The sequence below is a fragment of the Thamnophis elegans genome, chromosome 3, assembly GCF_009769535.1.
Source record: "Thamnophis elegans isolate rThaEle1 chromosome 3, rThaEle1.pri, whole genome shotgun sequence".
Lineage (NCBI taxonomy): Eukaryota > Metazoa > Chordata > Lepidosauria > Squamata > Colubridae > Thamnophis > Thamnophis elegans.
Window position 1 is genome coordinate 18,596,247 of NC_045543.1, and position 27,821 is coordinate 18,624,067.

General features: G+C 36.5%; 1 protein-coding gene across 1 annotated transcript in view; it reads right to left on the bottom strand.

The window, feature by feature from the left end:
• Positions 1–27,821, bottom strand: part of RANBP17 (RAN binding protein 17) — a 186,489-nt gene that overhangs the window by 13,982 nt on the left and 144,686 nt on the right. Inside the window, exons 23-25 of the mRNA XM_032214676.1 lie at positions 26,254–26,468; positions 23,969–24,107; positions 18,202–18,368 (exon numbers count right to left, since the gene is read on the bottom strand). Of these exons, the coding sequence (XP_032070567.1) occupies positions 18,202–18,368; positions 23,969–24,107; positions 26,254–26,468 (521 nt within the window). The remainder of the gene's footprint in view (positions 1–18,201; positions 18,369–23,968; positions 24,108–26,253; positions 26,469–27,821) is intronic.

The following is a 27,821-nucleotide window of genomic DNA, read 5'->3' on the forward strand; positions in this document are numbered from 1 at the left end:
TGGCTTCTGGCAAATATTTCCTGAAACAGATTAATTTGCAATTGACCTGTTTGTTAGCTATAAGCTTCTTTGGTCATTAAAGTGTATGTTAATTCCCCCCCCCCCAAAAAAAAAACCTTCACTCTCTTACATTTCCATGTTTATTTCTATACCTATTATCAGAGAATCAAGAAATAAGGTTTGTTTATTTCATCAATAATTTCCTAAAATTTCCCCAATAATTTAAACACTCTTGATGCTGAAATTTCCTACCTACAGGAAATATTTATGACAGGTAACAGATGATAGAAAAGTATCTATTGGAAGTCTTCTGGGAATTTACAAAAAACCTGTAGAGTTTGTCCAATATCTTCATAGAAGAAAATAAAATGACAATTTTACATAAAATGTGTAATTCTCTATTGTTCTTGCTATTTTGCACTCAATCCCTATTCAATCAACCTTGGTCCTTCAAGCCTGAAATCTGTCCAGCTCTGAGCTGAAACATTTCTCTTCTAATCAACACAGGCAAAAACAAAACAAAACAGAACAAAACCAAACCGTCTTAGCAGACTGAAGAAGATTCAATTTCAATCCCTGGCAACTTTAAAAAAAATGTGGGGGGGGGGATCTCAGGGGTAAAGATATTCCTTTGCCTGAGGCTTTGGAAATCTGTTGCCTGTGTCTCAGACAATACTGGGCAAGATGGACCCAACAGAATGTACATATGGAACCATTATTGAATTTAGCACCTTTAATACTCAGAGAAAAAGTCTAACTGTAACCTTTGTCTCATCCGTTTGTTTCTAAGGTATATAAAAATAAAAGTGGCACTCCATCTTGCATTACCTTGTACAATTGTAACTTGTCATATAAATAAAGACCTTTGTACCAAAGTAGAGAATATTTTATAGGGGATAATGAAAAATTTCCAGTGTAAATCTTGAGAAACAATATTATGTCATCTTGAAGTCAAACCAGCTAATAAGCTGATTTCAACTAACCAACCAACCAATCAAATTTATACACCATACAGCTCACTATATAAATGACTGGTAGATTTACAATAAAAGAGAGCATAAAACAAATGAAAAATATACAAATATTGTTAAAAGATGAAGAGGGAGTCCTCAAGGCACCAGCCACCCCAAGGGCTGTATACCACTCTTGGATCCCCATGGCTAAAAGAGGGGGTGGGGAGGTGTGTTTAAGTTCTGTAAACCACTTTAGATATAAGAAGTCTTTATTTTAAGCAGCACTTTATTTATATTTTCACACAGATATACAGTAGTAAGTGGGAAGGAGTTGGTAAACAATGGATTCAAAAAGAATTGCAATTCAGAAGGTTTAGATTTGCAAAAAGCAAATCTATCAATGGAACATAGATAAGTAGAATGGAAGAGGAAAAAACAACAGCAATCACTATCAGTTTTTGTCCTTTCTTCCCAAATTAATGAAAGAACTGGTTGAACAATAGAACCACTTAATGGTTGGTTATTTGAATAAGCAAAGGAAGAAGGACAAAGTTAGGATCCTTAATTAAAAAAAAAAAACATTTCTCTAATGGAATTGTGGTTTGATGTTAAGGCACGAAAACTGGAGACAAACTGTCACAAAGAAGAAGTACAATACAATCTGTTATATCTTTGAAGGACCTTTGTCCTCTTTACAATTTTAAAACAGGAGTAAAAAACCTGAAGTCCTCTTTTTAACTTTCAACACTTGCAAGACATTCTTGTAGCTTCAGAGGTCCTCAAAATTAATTAAAAACAACATGTTGTCTACCTGCTCTTTAAAAAAACATTTCATTTGCATTAAAGCAATGCTGTGCACACAATGCACACAATTTAGGGCAAAAATATGAGCTAATATCCCTTTCTGAAATGGAAAAGATATGATAGCTAGGAGAAGGCAATTTAGATCAGAGAAAATAGACAATCCAGCTCTTTTTCCTGCTCACTAATCTGCCATTCCTCAAATTATTTGTTCCAGAATCAGGATCCAAATCTGTATTTTTAAAGAAAAGATGCAATCACTCCTCCACATTGAGTATTTGTTTTCTGCAAGAAAGTAATATGAAGCATATCATTTGCAAGCAATATATAATTTGACCTTTACGTCTTTAAACTATCCATCTTTCCTACATCCAAGATGTATTGGAACTGCAGTTCCCAGAATTCCCAGTAAAACCATATGAATAGATTGCTTAAAAGTATGTTTTTATTTCTAGAGTCAGGAACGACTAGCACATATGTGCAAGGGGAACCTTCACATTTACCTTTATACTGAAAAAGGACTGGGCTTGAAAAGGACATGGCTATCAGACTTCTCCCTAGCAAGCTAGACCAAAATCAAATGAATATTAGAAATTTAAGAATTTCTTGTGTATTATAGAAAAGCTAAAAAGCCATTATGAAAGAATCTCAGTGGTAGCTCTATATCAAATGCATGTTTTACTTTCACTATATTCAATGTTCAAATTCTTGTTCCTGTTTCTCCTGACTTTATATAAAGGGTTGAAACTGAAACTCTTTTGGACGGGATGAGCATTTCTTATGTTTTCTTTTTAAATTTTCAGTAACATCCAGTTCTGGTCTCTCCATCTATCTATCTGTTCTGTTTGTGTGAGAATGATCTCTGCTTATCACTTTTTTTTAAAATGTATTTTGAATGCAGAAAACCTAGCATCTCTAATTAAAAGGATGAAAGACAAAGCACACCAAGGCTTTAATCTTAAAGGACTCTACTCTTCCGACAATGCTACATAGTTGAGGTTAAAATAACTTTAATGTAACTGAGATGGCTTTTTTCTACTGATATTATCATAGCAAGAAAATAACAGGCACACCTGCAAAGGGTTCCTGGGAGTGTAAAAGGAATAGTGAGACTGGCATTTGTATAACTATGCAGAAAAGATTGCCCAAACCTGCTCACTTCTGGATGAGATGGGAAAAAAATATCAGACCAGATATAAGGCAATTATAATTGCACTTCCCAATTATTTTCTTCCTTGATTCAGGAAGACATTTAGAAAATAACGCTCAGACTTATGTCTCTCAGTTTACATTATCAAATAATATGTAATGGTATTTCTTTACTGATTAAAAAGCTAGTAGTTTATCATCCTTACATTTTATTACAGAAACTACAATATTGACAGCTGGCAAGCCCTTGAAAGAGCTGACAAGGTATTAAAGCAAATCTTTAATCTGAACGTAAATCCATCTGAAATGGGAAGGCAGGAAATAGAAGTGTGACTTCCTTAAAAACGATAGCTATAATCCATCTGCTGCACATAAAAACAAGTCTTGAGAGAGAGAGCTTATAATAAGACAAGACTTAGGTGCTTTTGCTGCTGTGTTAACTCAGCTCAAGAGAATATTGCTGAGACTTCCTCTTATGAAAGTGAAGATTGGGCCACATGCATAGAACATAGAATAATCATTGGAAGGGACCTTGGAAGTTTTCTAGTCCAACCCTTTGCTTGAGCAGGAGACCCTATACCAGTGATGGCTAATCTTTTTGTCCTTGCGTGCCAAAAGCACATGTGCGTGCCCACACCCATAATGCAATGTGCGTGCAACACCCCCATGTGCTCCGCCCCAGCAAATGCATACGTGACCCTCCCTGCTCTCCCCCCGCCTCCCTGAAGCTTCCTGGGACCAAAAATGGGGTGAGGGGGGCACCCACCCACGCATGCATGCGCAACCCCTGCCCCCACACATGCATGTCTCCACCCTCTGTGCATGCATGCATATTTCCTGCATGCGCAGAGACCTGAAAATCAGCTGGCCGGTGGGAGGCACGCGTGCATACGCAGTGGAGCTGAGCTGGGGCAACAGCTTGCATGCCCGCAGAGAGGGCTCTGTATGTGCCACAGGTTTGCCATCACGATCCTATACCATTTCAGATAAATGGTTGTCCAATTGCTTTTTTGAAAGTCTCCAGTGATGGAGCATCCACAAACTCTGAAGGCAAATCGCTCCATTGGTTGATTGCTCTCATAGTTAGGAAATTTCTCCTTAGTTCTAGGTCACTTTATTTTATTTATTTTAGTTCTGGTTGCTGGTTTTGTGTTGCTTCATGATGCTATTCATTGTGAAGCAACACAAAATCAGATTATTATTATTTTGCCTTTTTGCTCTTATCTATTCAAAATTCTACCCAAACTGTTTGGGTAAGCAAAACAACTGACAGACATTTCCAAACTTTGTATCTATCTGTGATTTTCAATGTGCAGATTTTTCTCCCGCAAGGCTGGAATAACTGATGGCATAAAGGATTCGCTGAATAGTCGATTGGGGTGTTGTTTGGCATTCTTCAACCTGAAAATTCACAGAAGTCATTTCCTGACAGTGCATAAATGCTACATGTTGGAGGTTATGATGAACTTGAGGTACTGGTCAAACATTTTTCTCCTTTGGGCAATGCAAGCATAAGCCTTTGTTGAAATTACTCCCAATGTGTCTACCCTGAATTTCCAGGGATTGAAGAGCATTGTGTCTTTGGAAAATCAGTATCATGTGATTAATGAGAAGGGGAAAAAACATAATCCGTTACAAGGGTCTCTTGAGAGAAGAAAAGGTACAGGCAGCCTATTCTTTTGAAGACCAGCCTATCATGCCTTTTCTAATAATGGACTTGGCAGCAGGGTCATAGAAAAACATGTTTTTAGACAACCAATCACTTTGTATCTGTCCCTAAACTTCTGCTGGAACCTCTCTTATCCATTTTACTCATAACTGGTTACAGAATCTATGCCATCCTTTTTCAGTACATGATAATGGCAAAGGAACTTCTCTACTTTTTTCTATTAGAAATTGTTCTGAAAAAGATTATATTTATCAGGCTGCTGAAACTACAAGTTTTTCAGGATGACACCTTCCAGGTACTCTGGACTACAGCTGATCATCTGGCTGGGCTGATATTAAATGCAGCGCCTCAATTAAAGTACAATATTGTGGAATACATTTTTCAAATCGAGAGTAGGAAGAGAAAGAATGTGGGGATTACTTTTCCTGCCCATCTCATAAGTTCTTACTTTGTAGTGATTCTTATTTGGAATCAATTTTTAAACTTATTCACTTTCTTATATACAACTAAGTATTACTAAAACCTATGATGCTTAATAAGATTTAGCAGATCTGCCTAAGTTTTAAATTTCTTATTGAGCAAAGAGGCTCCCAAAGGATCATCATTAAGCAAGGTAGTATTTAGGAGACATGCTGGAAATTTGCATTTCTCAATGCATCCACTTATAGTGTCTTTGCTTTAAAACTCTTTTTAAACACTTTGTTCTAAAACTTGCCCTGTGACAAACTTGCAACTTGCAATATTCTCATAAAATGACTGCTGAGGTACTTAATCAAAAAGATGAAATACAGACACCATGAAGTTGGCAATCACACCTACATATTGCACAATAAAAAGTAATCATATTTTTTCATTTCATATAATTCCACATAATTTTGCATATCTACTATCTAACAGAAGGATTTAAATCTTCCTGGATATTTCTTTTCTCTGTAACTACTATACTAATGTGTTCATCTTCTTGGATTTCTCTGATTAGCTGATGTTCATGAAAATGTTTACTGCAGAACAGAATATTGTTCTTCATGGCAAAAGAAAGTTGATTGACCTTCTGTGAATTCATATGAAATAAATTAAACAAAGGCTTCTATTTTTGCTGCTCCAATGACAATACAACCCCACAGATACCGAACATAACTCAGCAGCAGAGTCCTCCTCTACACCAGCATTCATAGTTTATGTAATGCAAAGAAAGAAACAAGGATGTCAGACAAGTTATGGAATCCTACAGTATCTTATTCAATAAATACAAGCTAAGACACTACTCAACCTTGGGAACATTGAGAAATGTGTGGACTCTCACTTCAACATGCTGGCTGGGAAATCCCAGGAGTTGAAGTTCAAACATCTAAAGTTCCCAAGGTTGAGAAACAATTTGGTGGGATATGAGTCGTGGTGCTGCAATGGTTAGAGTGAAGTACTACAGGCTACTTCTGCTGCCTGCCAGCTGCCTGCAATTTGGCAGTTCAAATCACACCAGGCTCAAGGTTGACTCAGCCTTCCATCCTTCTGAAGTGGGTAAAATGAGGACCTAGATTGTTGGGGACAATATGCTGACTCTGTAAACTGCTTAGAGAGGTCTATAAAGCACCGTGAAGTGGTATATAAGTCCAAGTGCTATTGCTATTGCTATAAACAGAGGAACATAAATAGGTATGGCTGCTTTTTTAAATTATATATATATATATTGTTTCTTCCTTCTCTCCTTATTTCCTATACAATGGCCTAAGGGGGATCACAGTTGGCAAAGTTCAAAAACCACTCAAAAATATTCATGGGAAATTTGTAGTCTTGGAGACATAGATCACTTATCCCTACTTAAGGGATTCAGCAGACAGATTCAGCAGATTTCACTTTAAACTCTTATTCATTCTGAGAGTGAAAGAGAGACAGGTAGTGGGATGAAGTGTAATATAAGAATAACTTAAAATACTTGTTTCCATAAATTTAATATAGGCTTTTTAAATCAGAAATTGATTATGTATTACCTATATGATGATGTCACCTATACAGAACGGCTCCATTTAAAACAGAAAAAAATATTCAACAATGGTCAGCTAATTAAAATTGTCTAGGAATGAAAGATGCAATCTTCCATTGCAATTTGTTTTTCAGACACTGAATATGAAATCTCTTACATACATTTTACAAAATAAATAACAATCTTTGTTTTTAGAGGAAGGCAGAAGGCAGATTAGTTGTTTTAAAACAGGGGAGTATGGTCAACAGCTGAAGTAGAATTCAGTTAAATGTTCAACTTGCCATTTGGCCACATCCATTGTATTCTGGAGTCAAAATGGAAATAGCTTTGACTGTTTCAAACTTTTCATTATCTTCAGAGGAGAGAAATAAACTTGTAAAAGAAGACCCAAGTAAAGCAAAACAAATTTTGCCATGCCAGCCCTACTAGAATTATAATTTCATCAAAAAAACCTACAGAGAAAGCTCCCATTACCGAGTTAACAGGAAGGAACTGTATTTCTTAAATTCTTTGCACTTAGTATTCCTCCAAATGTACTATCAAAATCAAGCAGTGCATTATAAATATGCAACAAAGTTACAAATAAGATGCAAACACTAGCATCCTAATGTTTTCATTTAATTACCCTTGAAACGCATTCTATTTAATATTCATTACTCAAAAGCCAATTTAAAAGGGAAAGAGGTGATAGTACTTATTCAGAAAGACATGCTTTCATTCACAGCAATAGTTATCTAATATACGGAAGTTAATAAAGCAGATTAATCTACAAGTCCCTTTAAGCCATCACTGAGTTTAGAACAACTGCCTCTTTGACCTTTAACCCTCCTGCTGTGCACCAGTAGCAGGTGCCAGCTGCGCTAAAATGACGGCTGACGTAGTTGAACGCAAAGGTCTTTTCTTACTTTGCTTCGACCAGCAGTTGACCCTGTAGGAGCAATTATTTCATCTGTGGGCCTAAAGGGTACGAAAACCAGAAACTGATAAACAAAAAGCATATAGACACCAGCTGCCTAGCCTGAGGGTACACCTCGTCCTATTGACACCTCTAGCAACTTTTTTTTTTGAAAGCCGAATTATACACTTTTTTGTCTCCAGCCATACGGACTTTGCCACAGTTGTGAATGTCACTCCTGCTGCCCACAAAACTGTATTGTTAACTGTTTCATATGCTTCATTTAGACAGTAATGGTCCTATCAGAATGATTTAACTCCGTGTTTTAAGGGATGCAAATGACTTAAGTAGCTAGAACAATGCACAAAAAGACTCTGGAATAAAATAGCAGATTATTCTGTAAACATTTGTGTTCATCATTTAGGTATGTTGTAATTTTACCCAATTTTAAGTGGCATAAGTTGAAAGACATTTGCCTTATATCTGCATCAAAACTTCTGGAACTTTTGTTTTGTACACAGGGTTACTCTGTCAAGTTGAGTAAGAAATGTAAATTATTTTAAGTGCAAAAGTAGAGCAATCGATATATAACAATTTACATGTATTGTCAAGGTTAGTTTCTTTAAAATTATTGATGATATTAAACTATCAATCAATAGCTGAAAAGCCCAAATTAATGTCAAACAATAAAATAAATGGCATTGGGATGAATTTTCAATATGGTGCTTCATTCAATATAGTGCTTTTTCTGGCTCTGTACTCACTCAAATCTCAGTTGATTTGGCCCAAAGCAGTTATATTTTTGTTCTTCATTTTTTTTAAAAAAATAATAACACTGGTTTATATAATTAAATCCGATAAAATTGTAAACAGAGATACGATATCCTAAAATCTAATATGATACCACCTCAAACATGTTTATAACATAAACAGGTATAGCTGCCATCCAAAGATTATTAAGCATCCAAAGATGCAATTGCCTTTTGGGGTTTCAAGGCTTACAGTATTGTGTTGTTAGAGTGTGTTTCTTTACTTTAATTTACATTTGTGAAAGTTTACCCACCGATTTCCCCCACATTATCTCAAGTATGAGAATTACATCTTTTTTTTCTTAGTCTAAGGGACATCTTTTTGGACTGAGCTTCATGGGAATTCATGGTATAATTTTCTAACCTAACTCCAGTGTTGTGTATAAGTATTAATATTAAAAAACAGGGAGAACATCCTCAATTTAGAAGAGAGCCTGGACTGACATTACTCTCTTCATGTAAGCTCATAATAGTCGTAATTTCTGCTCAACCTAGGATAGAATAGATACACATATTTTACCCACCGGTTTGGTTTTTAAAGTAAAGCTTTCTTCAAAGTCGCATAATTGCTACGCAGCAATGCTGATGACCTATTGTGCACATATTAATGATCTATTATTACCACTCTGTCCCATTCTCATTTCTGTCAAATGCTAGTGACGCTGTCTAGCTGAATGGCAGTTTAGTGGAGAAGCAACTACAAATGTCAGCTGAAAAGGTTTCACTACTTAAAAAAAACAAAACCAGTCACTCTATCATGCTGGCCTTTTCCCCTCTCCCCTGAGGGTGGGAAAATAATAAAGACAGCCACAAAAGATAAGGGGCACTGAACATTTCTCTAAATCCAAACGGACGGTCAAAATTCTACTAATTTTGAAAAAGATCACAGTGAAACACTACGATCCCTATATTAGTGTTTTGCCTGGTAAGGTAACGGAGACTAATTTTTAATTGCTTGATAAACTATAAGTTATCTTTCTTGGTATGCTGCTACTTCACTAGCTTTCACTAAGAGCAGCCAGAACTTTAATTGCAAAAAACAAACCGTGCAACATATCCAAGTATTAGAAAGTGTAAAAATATGAGCTACCATAAAGAGAGGTAGCTGAGTAAGACTGAATTGAACTATGAGGTGCATGATGTGAAAATGTGTATTTTCACTTTTTTTAACAAAAAAATTAAATTGCATAGAAAAGATTAACAAGGTTTCTATTTACATTATAGCAACTTGTTAGAGTTATAGTTTATAGAGGCTACTCAAACATTAGTGGATTAAAATTTAAGGCTTTTTTTTTTTAAAAAAAAGAACAATTGGACGGCACTGGCTTTTGTTTAATCTTTATAGAAACTGAAGCATTTTAAACAAAAGAACAAACAAGTTGACGAATGATTAAAAAGACCATGTTTCACTGCACTTCAAAAGGCAACATTAGCACTTAAAAGTGAGACTGACAGGAATATGAAACAAAAGACAATCATGTGTTTTTCCAGTGGAACCGGTCTATCAGGGCAATCCAAATACGGGATGGAGTGTATTGCTTCTGCTTTCGCCTTTCAGCCCCAATCCAGGAGCCTTCTGGTAAATATAAATTCAACAAAAAAGTCAATCATATAAACCAAATTAGAAAATACCGTATATACTCGAGTATAGGCCGACCCGAATATAAGCCGAGGCACCTAATTTTACCACAAAAAACTGGAAAAGTTATTGACTCGAGTATAAGCCTAGGGTGGGAAATGCAGCAGCTACCGGTAAATTTCAAAAATAAAAATAGATACCAATAATGTTTTTGAATATTTATTTCAAAGAAAAACAGTAAACTAGCGGTGTATTCAATGAAATACTTCACTCACCTCATGATGCTGATGTCCCGCTGTGATGATGATGTCCCGTGCAGCCGCGGGAGCGATGTCCCGCCTCCTATGACACACGGCACAGTGATTCCTATCATTGGATCACTGTACCAGAGGAGGTGGGACATCGCTATGTGGCTGCTTGCCATAACAAGGAGGAGGTGGGACATTGTTGCAGAGCGGCAGGAGGGGGAGGAAGGGGAATCGTAAGACAGCCCTGCATTACATTAGAACGTGAGGAGGGGGGATGGTGCGGTGCGCGCTGCGCGGCAAACTGACACAGAGGGAGGGGAAACTCACGGGCACTGGGCCATTCACGAGTGTCACCCAGCGGCATGGCCCCGCCCCTTTTTCTCCTCCATTTCGGGCAAATTTTTCACTGACTCGAGTATAAGCCGAGGCGGCTTTTTTCAGCCCAAAAAGTGGGCGGAAAAACTAGGCTTATACTCGAGTATATACAGTATGCAAATAGGTTTGCATGTCCTTTCACTTATTTACAGAGAATATATAGTTTCATTTCTGCAAGTAACAACAATCCCACATGCTTTCTATTTAGATTTCATTTCACCAATAAATAAAAACTGGCCGACTGAAGCTGGTAAAATCTTAAAATGCATTTTTCAATCCTACTATGTGTTCCATGCTTGAGAGCTGCTGTTCTATGTTCAAATTGTATAAGTGCCTTTTGTATAAAATTCTTAATAACATTTTATGTTTTAAATACTATTATTTCTAGACTCAAGACTGTAGCAGAGGATCAGCTTTTTGGATAAACCAAGGGAGCCAAATAAGGATGCACCGGAACATTCCATGTTTTGCTATGTGATCATATTAAGTCACTGAACCCTCTCATAAATTATTTGCAAAATTTACTTATCCTTGGTGTTAAGATATTTTTCCTAATCTACTTCTGAAATACCAGGAGGCATAACTCCTTTGGGGAGGGGTGCAGTGTGACCCAGTGATGGAAATGGTGGACTGGGAAACCATAGGTTCAAGTCAACCCTCAGACTGGGAAGCTCACTGGGTGATTTTGAGCCAGGCATACTCTCTTGGTCCAGCCTACTTATTATGGGGGTGGGGGGTGAGGAGGGGATGATGGAGGAGGGGATGATGGAGGGAGAACATGCTGCCTTGAACGGTGGAAAGGAAATCTAACAAATAAATGAATAAGAAGAAGTGGCAAGGACTACGTGGAATCTGGCTAGGTGCAAAGTGGATTATGAAGCCACTAGCTTTCCCCAGGTGATATGTTTTTCTGGCTAGGCTTCCTGCCCAAGGATGCTATACCTCTGAGTCACTATGAAGCCACAAAGAGATATTCTGTACCCATTGCCCACTTTCCTTTCCTCCTTTGATTTATCACATTCGTATAGACAGAAATCAGCTATCAGTTGGTGTAAAACTGTGGAGGAACCTCACCAACATTTGTCACCTGTCTCAATTCTTTTAGATCTTTTTTATCCTCATAAGAATAATGCTAATTGGTTGTTTAACTGGGCTGTCATAGATCTTCTGCTCCTGCAAAAGCTTAAGATGGACCTTTACCTGGATTCGACAGGAAGTTCTCCAGCTGGACAGATGTGGGGGATGTGAGCCTGAAGAGCCTCACATGAACCCTGTCTGACAAACCAATTCCAGGGATCCTTTTTTTGATCAGAACCCCCCTGGAGGGGGGGGGGGGCGAAGAAGGGGCAGTGTATCATCAGACCCAGGGGGAAGCAACAGGTCCCTCACAGGTCAGAAATTTGCCCTCTGAATCGGAGTAGGGGAGGCAGCATGGTAACATGGCTGTACAAGAACCTGGCTTCCAGCCAAAACAACTAAACGGGAGGGTGAGGTCGAGATGAAAGACTGGTAAGAAAATTCATTTAACCCACAGTCATAAATCAAAACTTGGAAAAGGCAAAGAAACTTGAGAGTACAAATAATATTAATAGACAGATCTGGATTTTGGCAAAAGGAAAGAAAGAAAGGAAAATGGAGGGTTGAAACACTAGTTCCCCCCCAAAAAAGACATTTGTTTGAAACAATTTGGATGGGAAGGGAGAAAGCAGAGAAGTGACAAACCCACTCAAATACAAACTTTAAATTTGGTTTTGGATTTGAAATAGAAACCAAACATTCCGAAGCAATTACCTCATCTGAATGTCTTCCAACTAATATATCTTAAGCAACTCTAATTAATAAGATGTGGAATGCAACAACGGAGAAAGATCAAGAAAAAAGCACTTTTTTCTCATTGACAACTGATAACCTAATCTTGCCTGTGCTGGAAGTTTTAATTAACCAACTGCCATAAATGAGAACTTGGAAAAGCAGCAGGTGAAAGAAACATACCTGGGTCTGGCTGTATGCAGGTGTGTTCCAATTGATATATTTTGAGCAACTGTGGCCAACAAGAGGTGAAGAATGGCAAGGGGAAAAATAATAACAAGGTCAAGAGCTGGGGGAAAAAAAATTTCTGCAAAAGATCAAGATGGCTCCAGCTTCTCTTCCGATTAGTTGAATTAGCTACATTTAAGGTGGACTAGAAGATTTCTTTGACGGTGGTTTGTGAAAATTGAAGGTGGATATGTCAAAAGAAAGAAAAGGGAGAAGGCAGGAATAGAGAAGCGGGACAAAAGATTTACTAGGAAAAATCAGACAACTAGAAACTGTTATATAGGAAAATACAAAGCTGAGATAAGGGGTTTACTTCTAAATATGATAATAAAATTAAGTTGCTAACTGATTGATTATGATAATGGAAAGATAATTAAATAAAGGTTAAAATATATGGAATATGGACAAATATGAATTTTTTCTGCAAAAGATCAGCTTCTCTTCCGATTAGTTGAATTAGCTCCATTTAAGGTGGACTAGAAGTGCTTTTTTCTTGATCTTTCTCCATTGTTGCATTCCACATCTTATTAATTAGAGTTGCTTAAGATACATTAGTTGGAAGACATTCGGATGAGGTAATTGCTTCCATGAACCTCGAGTAATACTTGGGTACCTGGTTGTTGTTTGCACGCGAACAGGTCTAGGACTGGGAGGCCAAACTGTAGTGTCAGCCAATGGAAGAGGTTTAGATGGATGCTCCACTCCACCTAATCTATCGTTGTCCGGCTCAGCCAGTCTGCTTGGTCATTGGAGACCCCTGAGATATGTTCTGCCCTGAGAGATGACAGGTGAGATTCCGCCCACTGGCACAACAGGTTGGACTCCTGCATCAGGGACCAGGAACAAGTTCCCCCCGTCTGTTTATGTGTGCCTTGGTCGTCGTATTGTCCGTGAGGCCCAATATGTGTCGGGCCTGAACTCTGTGGTGGAAGTATCTGAGAGCGAGGCGAACCGCCCGCAATTCTAGCCACTTTATGCTGTTTTGGCTCTCTTCGAGGGACCACTGACCCTGAGCAACTAGGTCCTGCATGTGTACTCCCCATCCTGTCAGACATGCATCCATTGTAAGTATGAGATGACATGGCTCTCCGAACAAAGTCCCTTGCAAAATCACCAGGGACTGCCACCATTTGAGAAAGTGTAATACCTGTCTGGGAAGGGGGACCCTGAAAGGAGAGCTGCCCTGTTGGCCTTTTGATGTGGAAGCATGAACCATTGAAGAGTCCTGCTGTGAAACCTGGTCCATGGGACAATCCCGAAGCAAGATATCATCTTGCCCAAGACTTGAGAGAGAAGAAGGGAAGTCTTGCATAGATGTAGTACCTTCCTGACAAGTTCCCTCAGACTGAGAATGCGGTCGTTGGATAGGAACACCTTCTCCACCATGGTGTCTATCAAGACCCTGAGGTGAAGAAGGCGAGTGCTGGGAACGAGTTGACTCTTTTTGAGATTCACTCCGAACCTGTGATTCCGCAAGATGTGAATGGCGAGGGCGAGATCTCTTTCTGTCTGAACCGGAGACCTGGACAACAAGAGGATGTCGTCCAGGTAACAGAGAATCCGAACTGGGGATGACCTGATGTGGGCGGCTAATGCTGCCAGTACTTTTGTGAACACCCTGGGGGCAGAGGATAGACCGAACAGAAGAGCTTGGTACTGGAAGTGCCTCCCCCCATAGGAGAAGCAGAGATATTTTCGATGGTCTATGAAGATGGGGATATGAAGGTAAGCTTTGGTCAAGTCTACTGACATGAGGAAGTTGCCTTTTCTGATTGCCTGGAGGATGGTGTGCAGAGAATGCATTTTGAGATGAATAGTGTAAAGTAGAGGGGAGAGGTAAGGGAAGAAGAGAGTGATAGAAGAGGGAAGGGAAGAGGAGTAGAGAAAAAAGGAGTGGAAAGGGGAGAGAGGAGAAGGAGAGAGGAAGGGGAAGTAGAGAAGAGAAGGGCGACACAGGGAAGAAAGGAAGTAGGGAGGCGGTGGAGAGAGAGAGAGAGAGAAGAAAGTGATGGATAAGGTACAAATATGGTGTATGGAGAGCAGAAGAGCCAATAATTGTTTTTGGGAGTTGATGGCAAGACGAATTGACGTAAACATTTAATAATATAATACAATGTTGGCTATGTAATAGTACGCATGTGGTTATATGTTATGAAAATGAAAAAATAAAAAACTTTATATAAAAAAACATGGACCTTCACCTTATACTATGATAATCTCTCTATAGAACCAACTGTAACCCATTTCAAACTACACGTAGCTATTGATCTCATGCTACTCACACAATAATCCAGCAGCCCAAAGGATAACAAATCAGGATAGTGCAAGACTATGCAGTTATTTGCAATGCCTTTTAAGCCCTATAGTTTAAGAGTACTTTCCCACTAAAATACTACCCCTGTTGCTATTAATCAATCAAGAATAGCTGGATGAGGTACAGGGTACTGAAGGTAAAAAAAAAAGTCAGTAGAAAAGGTGGTGGTATACCTGATGTAACAGTGGGTATGGAAAGACGGGGCAGAGTTGTTTAATCCAAATAAACTGATTTTCATTCTACCTGAGTTACAAATGACACTTTTGATTTGCAACTCGAATTTCTGCAATACTTTTGAACAGATAGTCCAGCAATACTGTCATGCAGCAATATATTAAAATGCATTTTCATATGCTCAACTACAGGTAGTTCTCGACTTACAACAGTTCACTTAGTGACTGTTCAAAGTTACAACGACACTGAGAAAAGTGACATGACCATTTTTCAAACTTACTTTCCATGGTCACGTGACTTACATTTGGATGCTTGACAACTAACTCACATTTATGGCAGTTGTGGTGTCCCATGGTCCTGTGATCCCCTTTTGCAACCTTCTAACAAGCAAAGTCAATGGGGAAGCCAGATTCACTTAACAACCGTGATTCACTTAACAAATGTGGCAAGAAAAGTCGTAAAATGGGGTAAAACTCACTTAACAAATTTCTTCTTGGGTTCAATTGTGGTCATAAGTTGAGGACGACCTATATACTTTTCCTCAATTAATTCAACACTTAACGATGTGCAAATATTTAGGGACCCATCTTTCCTGCTTTAAAAAGAGACATGATGTAACAGTGTTTCCATCAAAGCAGACAAATTGGGGGGAATATTTAGCTTCATTGCATCACTTTAAAGAACTGACAAGTCTCTTTAAGCTCACAGTACAATTAGTCATTAGGGCCTAGTTTTCTAGCACTGTTAAGCAATTTGTAATAACCCTTTTGTTTTAATAGGGTTAGGCATTACTTACAAGACACAGCTGTCTAGAAAACTGAAACCTCTCGTTGTGAAGCAACGGTCTTGTTCATTTGGCTGCATGATAGTCAAATCAGCTCTAAAGCTATGGTTTAATGGCCTGCCGATGAATAATCAATGGATCACTTTTCATCTGAGTGTGAAAATGAGAATAATCTAATTCACTGTCCCTTTGGTAAGATGCAAAGCCTAGGGTTCTATTTCTATTCAGGGGCTGATTTATAACCCAATGGAAATCTGATGTAAACATATAATCAATGAGTCCCATCATTGTTGATAACCACCCCCAACTGGCTCACTCCCTCATCTCAAAGAGCTATCCCTTTAGGCTATTAGTTTTATCCAGCTAAGTCTTTCTACTACTCCTGCCTGCTGCTTTTACCTTGCCCATTTGTTCAGACCAGCAGAGTCAGAAGTAATTTTATACGCAGCAGAGAGCGGGTAGAATTGATTTTTCACTCAGCACTCAGTTCCCATCTGAATAATTATCAATTTTACTGCCTCATAAAGGGAAGAGTCAAAATTTCAAATCAATTCAAAAGAGCTTCTGAGAGTAGAGAAACTGTACAGAAGGAGAGAGGTCAAAATTGGCAATGACCTCGGGAGATGATGTCAGGTATTAGTACACTGAATGGTTGACATCAGAAGCACTCAATGCAGTGTGACTTGTGCTAATGCAAATCATATTTATGCTGACTACTGGAGACTGGTCATAAATATTTAAAAGAGTACCTGAAAGCCTACATTCAAACTAAATATAATGTATTCCACAGATTGCGAAGCTAATAAAGACATATCATACCTTATTCATATGCTATAAATTTTAGGACTGCAAAGTATCATTGACACAAAATAGAACATTAAGGTTGTAAGAACAGCAAATGTAGGAAAATCTGGGTTTGAGGCCAACGTACCTGATCTTCCCGATTACACAGCTGAACTTTAGAGTGAGGCTGTAACGCTCGGCAACAGGCAAATGCGAAATACATTTCTAGGTTCTCATCAACTTTTATTCTACTTGAATAGAATGATTACTCCAGGAAGTTGCAATATAAAACAGTGATGGCGATGAATCACCGAGGATAGTAATAAAGGTCCTATACATACTTAAATATTATGTTATGTATTACTTCTCAATTTGGTTTTATTTGGAGGCAAAGATCACCCAAAGTAATCGCAGCAATAAATAAGAAGGATAAATCTTGTACACTTAAATGGCAACCATATTGCTGGTACCTCATAATCAGCACAATCTTCAGGTTACTAAAGATCATGAGAACTCTACAAATAATATTACTGTGATTTGATTACACCCATAAATTTAAGCAGTTATTTTAGGGAGATCCTTGCTAACAGGGATCTACTTAAAATGCTTACCCATCTGTTATTTGGAAGCACGTTAAATCTTTTATCAAGGTACATTCTATCTCCTATTAGTATTAGAGAAGCGCAATTCCAATTGATGTTTTATTTTCTCATGATATTTTCATTATTGTAGCAAAAAAACTATTTTGAAAACAAGATAATATGAAAATATTTTAATGTCGGGGGAATCATTAAGTTAAAAGCACCACTAGGCTACTCAATCCAACCCCCTTGCTCAAAACAGAAATCTAAATTAAAGAATCCCTGCTAAATGTCAATCCAGTCTTTGTTGGAAGACATCTAACAACTCCAGTTTTTGTTGCTACAAGTTGACTTTTTAAAAAGCTGACAACTATATGCCCAATAAACTGTGCAACGCTTCAGATCTGACTCCAAAATACGGCTTCAGTGCACGAAAGAGCAATAATAAAGCACTTGGCAACTCATCGAAGCAGCTGCTTCTGCTTCCAGGGGAAGATTTTGCTTTACCCTCACAATCCTGGAAACAAAAATATCTGCTTTAAAGAGTCACTGACAAGTACTTTATTCATGCATTGGTGTGCTCCAAAGCACTTTTTCAAAACTAAATTCAAAGGAGTGCATGCCATAATGCCTAAACAACTGCCCTTATAGGGAAGATACAAAAAGCTTTTATAAGTCTATACAGTATTCAAAATGCAGCTATCAGAAAGGCCTTAAAAAAAAGGTTTCTTTTAACATTTTCAGCCCCTTATAATGCTTTTTTCACCACCACAGTACTCACTGTTGATATTTTCACTGACTACTCCACCAAAAGATAGTTATATTCCATTGTATGTAAATGCTTCTAAAATTCTATGACCACATCAGTTCATTGACGTATTCCTGGGTCATTGAACTCATACAACTGAGATGCTTTGGGGGATAATGCAGAAGCTTGTGGGGATGACTGAAATGGGGTCACTAGTAACTGCAGTGGTAAAACTTAGGGAACTGTATTATTAAATGTAAAAAAAAAAATTTAAAAAGAAAGTTCAAAAAGACAAAAGCAAAACAGTGATTCTGAGTTTACCTGCTGCAGCACCTCAGAGTTTTGCTGCATGAAATGCAGTAATCTTTGCCCATCTTGGGACATCTCCCTCGTTCTCAGGGGCTTCTTTCCTTCTTTTGCTATGTGCTTGAAGAGATAGGTAACAATGTAGTCCAAACTTGCACAACAGCTAGAGGAGACAATGGTATCTAAACATTAAAAGAAACACAATATTGCAATTTCTGAAATAATTTCACTATCAACAACCTACATTGAAATGGGATTGCAGAACTATAGTAAGGGTAGATGGGACCACTGCTCTTACTCTGTTGTTATAACATATTCCAAGTAGATTTCACTATGACAATCCCTTATCTTTCACTCTACTGCAGCACAGAGAGAGCTTTTACACCCTACTGGCTGGTGTTCTGCCTGCTTTTACGCACTCCTGCTGGCTGTTACAAATTCAAAGAATCCAGCTGTTTCCTTATTGCTATGAAATTATGAATTCTGAAGAGTTTGTACTTGGGGGAATAAGAAAAAAATGTATTGTTTTAGCAGTTTTAATCTGAAAAAACACTGACATGGTCAGAATAAAACTACATACGTAGATTAAGTACCTGTGGCATTCAGAGATACTTTTCAATACCCCAATTTGTCTACCATCATAAATATTAAAAGGCAAAACATTAATACAATCTGGAAAGAAATCACAATATAAATTGTATTTATATAGAAAACTAAATATCCAGATGACATAAACGTTGGGAAACAAAATGAGTTACCAGCCCTCCTAAGAAAACAAGCAAAACAACCAAAAACCAACCATCCCCCATGAAATATGCAACTTGTACTGTATAGTTTAATTTTTATCATTTGTTGTTATGAAAATACAAATAAAACATATTTAAAAAAAACTTGTGAGAAATAAAACAGCAAAGGACCACCTTTACTTACTATATTTAAAGCAAAAGATTATAACAATAAATTCCTGTTTTATAATGTACTGTTTGCAAGGTAAATAGGCAACTATTCTGTGCAATACCATAAACAGCAAAATAACTGTGAATGTGTTTTACAAATCAATATCAGAATCCATATATTACTCAATATGTTTGATAATTTTTAAAGGGAATATTGTTTATATTTATACTCATCTCAGCCAACAGTTTTGATACAAAACATGTGTGGACCACAAACCTGTTGTATCACGTTGTTTCAATACACGGTATTCAAACAATGAGTATTTCTTTTCACTTATTAGCAAGTGATTGCCTGCAACAACTTTGCAATCTTCTAGCTATTCACTGCTTACAGACTCAGCAATTTTGTCAGTCACAGAATTTACAAATTTCTTTAAATACATCACAGATTTCTAAAGTATTGTTTCTATTAGTTTTAGGAGCAGTCATTCTTTTATACTAGTGGGTATAGTTAGCACCTATTTATGAAAGGAAAAAAAACTTGGAAAGAATACTGGTGGTGCAATAGGAATAAAAAGTGTAATTATCAATGTTTAGGGGTTTCTTCAGCTTCCAGACGAGGACAAAACCACAGCCCCAATTAATGCAAGTATAGATTATTTTAAGATATTATATTACTGATTTTGGATTCTTTGTGAACGATATATACATGTGCACAAACATTACTGTTAAAATACTGCTTATTTGAAGGAGAATTGCAAGATATATGAGAGACTCAATTAAGTGTATCCCCCTAAACTGCGATAAGTGGAAGCTTGCCAATATTGCAGTGAGTATTTGAAAACTTCCCTCTAGGCACAGAATGTTGATCTGTGCCAGTTCTGGTTTCTAAATGTTGTTTTGAAGTTTCTTTCTCTTTCAACATCACTGCAATTTTTTTTTCCTAAGCTAAGTTCTCCTGGGATGTTAAGAAAGATTTTGCAGACAATTTTAACCACAATTAGTCTCAAGACTCTCTTCATTTTACCACGTATGAAACATTCCTCTGAATTTCTGACAATCCCCATTTCCACTGGATGCAAACTGAAGCAAATATTTGTCTCTGGTTTCTTCATCTGTAAAATACATCCACCCTGATCATTTTCAAAATAGGCCACAATAACATGTCTTTTCTACACCATGCTGCTTGGAACAACGTATGTGATTGTCCAATTCAATTATTCAATTATTACACAAAGCTAACAAGGGCAAATTCATAACATTTCTCTTTCTTAATATTTAGATGCATTTGGCTGTTTTAAATGTAGAGATACGAGCATAAATTCAGAATACTGCAAAAAAGCAAAATGTAAAGTAATGCTAAACATCTGGTGTCAAAAAGTTGCATTTTAATTCTATATTTATTGTGGGAATCCAGGCACTAGGCTTGGAATGTTTGTTCCACAGCATATCAAACAGATAAGGTAATGTTGTACTAGCAAAATGTGAGAAAAAGAATTCATGGTTGGTCTCAGTAATCACTTGTGTCCCTAGCTGCAATACATGTATGCTTTGTGAGGAAATACTCAGGTGATAGTTACTCTGGATGTTGAAAGAAAGGAAGTCCAAGTAAAGATTTCCCACAGCAATTCTCTCTCTAAAGAGCATGATTTAATATTTATAAATGCTCAATTGTGCATTTTGCCCAAGAGTTAAATGTTTTAAGTACTCAATAATGTGATCAATTTTAATTGTCCACTTTTTTTATTTATTAGAATTCATTTACATAGAAGAGTTTGACTTTGCTTTACGCTAAAGTTGAATCATTATTCAAGCGGGGGGGGGGGGGCGGTGGGGGGCGGCGGTGGCAGGAAAGTATCAAATAGCCTTATCCAATCTAATCCGATTCCAAAAAGGGGATGATAGTTTTCATAGTCATTCAAGATCAAATGTTTTTAATCAGGGGTATCACTGATTCTTTTCCAACATATTCCACAGATCTATTGCATTACATAATTGAAGGTATTGTACTGAAACCTTCATACAGATACATAGAGGATGAATTGGTAGAGCTCTAATCCACTAGTGCAAGTAGGAAAACATATAGTCCAGATTAAATTAATTTCTTAGTTTGTGTGAAAACTATCAGGTTTTTCACCTCTCTTGTTTATGACAGACTCCTCTCTAAATTATGTTAAATAAATTAGAATTATTTATTTATTTAAGAATATGTGTATGGCTGCCCACTCATTCTCAGTGACTCTCTGTTTAGGTCCACATTAAGACCCGTGTGATCCATTATGTTTTCCTTACAAGTTTCTTTCCCTTTGGTCGCACAGGAAAGCAATGAACACTTTGAAAGATATCTAGAAATGCATATTTCATAAGCATGTTTTGCAGTACTTTTAAATCAGTACTTTGACTATTTGTTTGAAAATTGAGTAACACAAAGTAAATCACTAACGTCCATTTAAAAACACTCTAAACATGCTGATACCATACAAGTAGGTATTTATTTTTTTCTTTAAGTGATCTTAGCAGCACAGTGGAGAGGTTTATCTGTTCATGAGGATGCAATTTAAGTATTAAGAGCTACTTATATTTTCCCATAACTTTATATCAAAAATGCTTGTGACATTCATTTTTCTTCTCACTGTATGAATGTAAGAGGAAGATGTTATGCAAGACCTCTATTCTGATTTTAATGGACATGGAGGCATTTACTGAAGCTGAATAGAATCCTTATTGCATTTTACTCAGGTTAGGTAAATAAGCAGATTAAGGGAGGAAAACAGAAGAAGGAGAAAAATGACAACTGTTGCTGTTGGAGAAACAAGCAAGGAAGAGGTGGAATAATGCCTAAATATCAACCTGAAATTTATATTTTGACTAATATCTCTTTTCATGAGAACCAAGGCATTGCTGTCTAAAAACTTTACTTGAGAATTTTATGAATGTATGTAGTTGGAAGAATTATTTGGCAAATGTCAACACTATTGTGCATGACACAGTTTAAAAGCTTTGTTTTGTTTATGATGAAGGGAAATAATTTAAGTGAAATGCTCTCTGACCTGTTTCTATTTACCAAACCCAAATGATCTCTTCTCAAATACTCAACTTTGAAAGTAAACAAGCCAATCTTTTTAACATTTAATAATAATAGCTTGGTGCAGAAAATATTAAGCTTTCATTTTTATTATGAATTGCAGTATATATAATCTACAAAAACTTTACATGGTGATTAGTAAGTAGGTGTCACAAATGAAATATCAGAACAAATACTTTAATAAATGATAAATGCTGACTAACAGTTTGTCTTCATCTCTTCTTTTTAAATAAACTTAGGATGTCTGTTTCTTACATTGCCATTTAACATTTGCACATCCACAAGGCCATTATGTATTTAACTCACCAAGTATTAGCTACTATTTGCGTATTTCAATTACTTTATGACTTGAGGAACATTTGCACAACCACAAGGCCAGTATGTATTTAATACTCAAAAAATATTAACTACTTTTTGTGTACTTTTATTACTTTATGATTTGAAGTTTTAAAAATAGTATTTACAGGTTTGTTAATTAAAAAAAAAAGACTGATACTTGGTTTCCTCACTTAACTGTCTTTCAAATATCCAATACCACAACAACAGGAACTGTTATTTTATGTTTACATAAAATATGGATCTATTTTATAGGGAGTTGCACTTGGATCAGAAAGCCCATAATTTAATCCTAGCTCACATATTAACTTAATGGAGAATCTGAAACTGCTACCTTGTGGATTGTTTCCATGTTGAAAAATTGTAGCAATGGTGACAGGCTTAATCTAAGGATTTAGGAGACAAACAATGGGAGAGGACTTTCTGACAAAAGAAGTAGAAAAGAGTAAGAATATGTCACTGAGAAAAGTGATGGAACTGATTTTTGAGGGCAAGCTCCATCACTTGGAAGGACTGCGAAATTATATTGACTGATGTCCTTCATAAACTGATTGGTGTGTGTGTGTTTGTATATGTGTGTGCATGTACCGATATGCGTGCTTGCATGCATACCTACCTCCATTATATATATAAAATGCATATTGGTTTTTTAAAATCAGGACTGAGGGTAATATAGACTTTTTTTTTCCCTTAAGGATTTTAATCTCTTCTGAACGGATTATTTTATTTCAAGGCTTATAGCAAGCAGTTTTCACATTAAAAAAATAGTGATATCTTTGGTAGATTTATTTTCATAATTTCATTGAAAACTTAAGTAAACTGTTCTACATTTACACATTACTATGAATCATCTGATCAGTTTTCTTCAGTAATAATAAGAACAAAGCATTTTAGTTCATACTATATTACTGGTGTTCTGGAGTATATGCTTCTCATTGACAAAGACTGCAGAATGTTGTGTAGTTTTATTATGTTAAGACTTATGCAGCATTATGTTCTAAGTAATTGGAATGTAAAAATGTTTTATGATTCATGTTGTGGTTTATGTTTTTCAAATATTTGGAAATACAACATTAGGAAGGTAAAATTCTACATGAATCATAAAACACATTTTTAACAAATAAGTTTTCAAATTACTATACCCTTTTGTTTAGCTTCCATTGAAAAGAGAGTGCTTTCATTTGAATACGCTGAAAAGAATAAAGAATATTATTGGACAATAAATTTTTAGATTATTTTCTTTAGCTGAAGATCATGCTGCCCATGTCTACTCTACTAGTCTGTAAAAATATCCTTCTGAACACAGGACCATTTAGTCTTAAAAGACTCATGAATAAACAATTATGTGTTGCCTTGTTATAGTAATTAAATTAAACACCTACGGCAATGATTTGTGGTCACATTACTTTTGTCTGCTTTAGAATAATTTTACATTCTTCCTTAGTTTATTTCTTTGTGTACTTACCAAGTGCAGTTAGTCCTTCAGATATCGATGTAAATATATACATTAATACATGTGGCTCTAAGCTGGTGATGAAACTCATATGATCCTGAGCTAGACTCTCCAAAAGTGGATAGTAAGATTGACTCAATTTTCTATATTGCTTGGGATAGAAGAGAAAGAGAGAATATGATGCAATAGGAAATCACGTGACTCATTAAAAAATTACTGTAATGAAGCAGAGTTTTACCATATTCAATTTTATCTACTTTATTTTCATATTAAAGGAAATATATTATATTCTAGGCAGAACAGACAGTATTCAGCCATTTTTTCTGCAAGCTACACAATACAGTGAAGAGACACAATACAGTAAGGGGCTGAAATGCCCACTGGGAATCTAACCACAGACTGCTAGTAGAATTACAAAATACGCATACTTGTGTATTTACTAACCCAGAATACCCAAATGTGTGTAATTATATGTACAGGTGTATAGCTATGGATCTCTGTAGGTGCATTATTATATGAAGGAGAAAGGAAAACCATGCAGGGTTTCTAAATTGGAATTCAAGAGGGGGCAAAAAGATGCTCCCTTTACTGTATCATCCTAGTAAATCTGAAGTGAATGTATAACTATGCCAGGTGTAACAGTTACAGTTCTCTTTACTACTGAGAGCTCTGTGCATCACTGTGTCCATTCCAGGCCTTCCTTTTAGCAACTCTTTGAGCATTTTATCTGAAAATTTACATGTTGATGAAAATAATTTTTGAAATATTTAACTATTCAAATCAGCTTATGTTCTGTGAGAATATATATATATATTTTGACTGCTACTGAAAACATCCAGCATCCAACTGACTATTCAGACCTGCGCTGTCTTCCATTGTGAAGTAAGTAAAAACTTTCTATTTTTAGAATTTTGATTATAATAGTAAAATCCAAAGAAAACTAAACTTTAAAAAAATTCTAAGCTTTGTAATTCTGAAAATATTACTTCTGCTTAAGAGAGATAAAAATTGATCAGGTCAAATATTTTGCAATAACTGAATTGGAACCCTCAACATTATGAAACTGGAAATTAAATTAATATTGAATAAAAGTTTCACAACTGCTTACTAATGCTTATTCGATTGCATTGTGCTGCCTATTTTGCATGTCCTTTCCCAAATATATTCTTTGTGACTGCTGCATTTTGCCAAGCTATTTTGATATTCGTATGTAAAAATCCCAATAGTTCTAAATACTTCTCTCACAGTCACACTGCCAACTGTGAAATTTTATCATTGTTATGCTTTGTTTTTCTTTCAATTGAAGAGAGTAAGATAAGACTCCCTAACAGGAGAATTAAAGTGGACACAATGATGCAAATAATCATAAACAAGTAATCGAACTCAGATGAAGGGGAGGAGAAAAATGGTTTAAAAAAAATAATGCAACCTTTAATTTTGATTGGATGCCCCATTTCTAATGTTTGTATATCTCCTTCAATAATACTGACATTGTTTCTCATCTGTTTGGGAACAGCTTTTGGGACATAGAATCAAATAAACATGGCATGCAATGCTGTTTTAGTGTTTACCTTGGGAAACCTTGATTACTAATGAAATCTACATTACACACACACACACACACACACACACACACACACATATATGTATATGTACATACATACATACATACATACATACATTGTGTGTGTGTGTGTGTGTGTGTGTGTGTGTGTGTGTTAGATAATTAAAAATTAGGGTTTTATACATTTAATTTTCCTAAAAATTTGCTTGAATAAAATACTGTAGAGAGAATTGCAAAAACCAAGGTAATTCCTATTAGACTGGGTGAAAATCAGTGCTACACAGGATGTACAGCTTATTTGACCCAGTGGTAAGGTTTTGGTCTTCAGAGAGTTCCCCCTCATTTGTCAGATACTAGCTTGTAAGACTGTCATTTTCACTGAAATCAATCCTTGGGAGTTAATGTCAGAGGAATACTGATTGACAACATATCAGCAAGTTTAACTGACAATGTCAAAAACAATCCTACTACAGGTTTGTGAATTATTATCCACTTAGTAGATGATCTGTGATTATCCTGACAACATATTATAAATATTTTAAAATAAATATTCATAACTAGTTAATGAAACTACACATAATATTGCATGTGTAAGAATTACTAATGCATGAATGCAGTTGAAATAAAAATAAAAGGCACTTAAATTGTTCTAGATTCCACTCTATCTTCATTTTCAGCCTGTGGTAGTAATACATAATTTGCATAAAGACTCCCAGGATGAATAATTTCTTACTAGCAAGTCACTGTGGGATACTGAAAGCAGCATTTTGACAAAGGCCTGAAGTACATTGTCAAAGTGGTTGTCCCCATACAACTTGAAGACGCCAAAGCTGACATAATTTCCACATAAGGCAGATTTGAGTGCAGAGTAACAGATGGAAATACCCTTGAGTTTCAATGGATAAATTTGATCCTTTGACAAAGTCCCAAGAGATAGGATCTGATTTCCTGTTTGGAAGAAGAAAAAACAAAGAGAAACTGACATAAGTAACTGAAAAACCTGGAGTCTGTGTTACTTAAGACTTTCACTTAACTGTTACTTTTTATCATTATTGGAAGATTTGTGCTAGATCTGGGGTGTCCAAACTTTTTGCAAGGAGGGCCAGATTTGGTGAGGTGAAAATGTGTGGGGCCGACCATTCAGTCTGACATTCTTTGAACCATTAACATTAATGTGCGGTGAAGGAAAAAACGCTGGACGGCGGGAATGAGTGACAGGCTGAGTCGGTGAGAAGTTGCGGGCCACTCGAAATTTGAAAACGGGCTACAATTGGCCCCTGGGCCGGACTTTGGACATGCCTGAGCTAGATGATTATCAATGGACAGGTTATGTGATCTGACTTACATCTAAGACAAATTAAGGGCGGATGTTATTCCATGACTTAGACTATTTGATATTCCCCTGCTATTAATATTAAGTAGTTGTCACTGAATTGTATAAGTTAAAGGAAGAGATTTATTTGGGGGGGAACAAAGCTTTTTTAGTGCCAGTAGTAAAAATCTGCCAAATTTAAACAGTATTTTAAGAATGAAAAAATAAACCCTCTTTCATCTTAAGGCCAAATCTAGACTTGGCTAAATAGTAATTGGAAAAGTGTTTGACCTGAAATCAAAGGGAGATTGGGTTACCTATTTGTTTATATATATGTAACCTATTTGTTTACTTACCAATAGAACATCTGAAAGAGAATATTATTATCCAAACATCACTAATTCATCTATGTAGACATTTTACTTGTTTACACTGTAAATGTAAGTCTGACAATCCTTACATTGGTCCTTTCGGCAATATAATGATAATATAGTGCTAAAGATATATGGATATCTGTTCTGACCCCCCTCTTCGCTCACTCACAAATGACAGTCAGACAGAACTTCAAAGGAAATATCTTTATCAGTCCTGGCTTAAGATGGCTGCGAGCCCAAAAATAAACGTAGATAAAGTCTCTGGCAAAAAGTTACACAGCCAAAAGCAAAAACAAAAAGCTCTTACAGCAAACCAGGTTTACAGAAAGCAAATCACTTATCCAAGTGCCTCTTTGAATCTCGAAACGATGAACCACACATGATGAACGACGAACCACGAACGTTGACTTCTGCAACTAAGGCGTGGCACCATCCGTCTTTTATCTGCAGAAGACGACCCTAATGAGCAACAGCTGCTCATTATTCCTGCATCCCGCCGCAACTCACAGCAAGCTGCTGCTGAGTCACAACAGATATCCAACATTACATTTTTACATGCCCACATAGAGGTATTGGCTTTTACACTAAAATATACTGAGTGTGCCCCAGATCCTG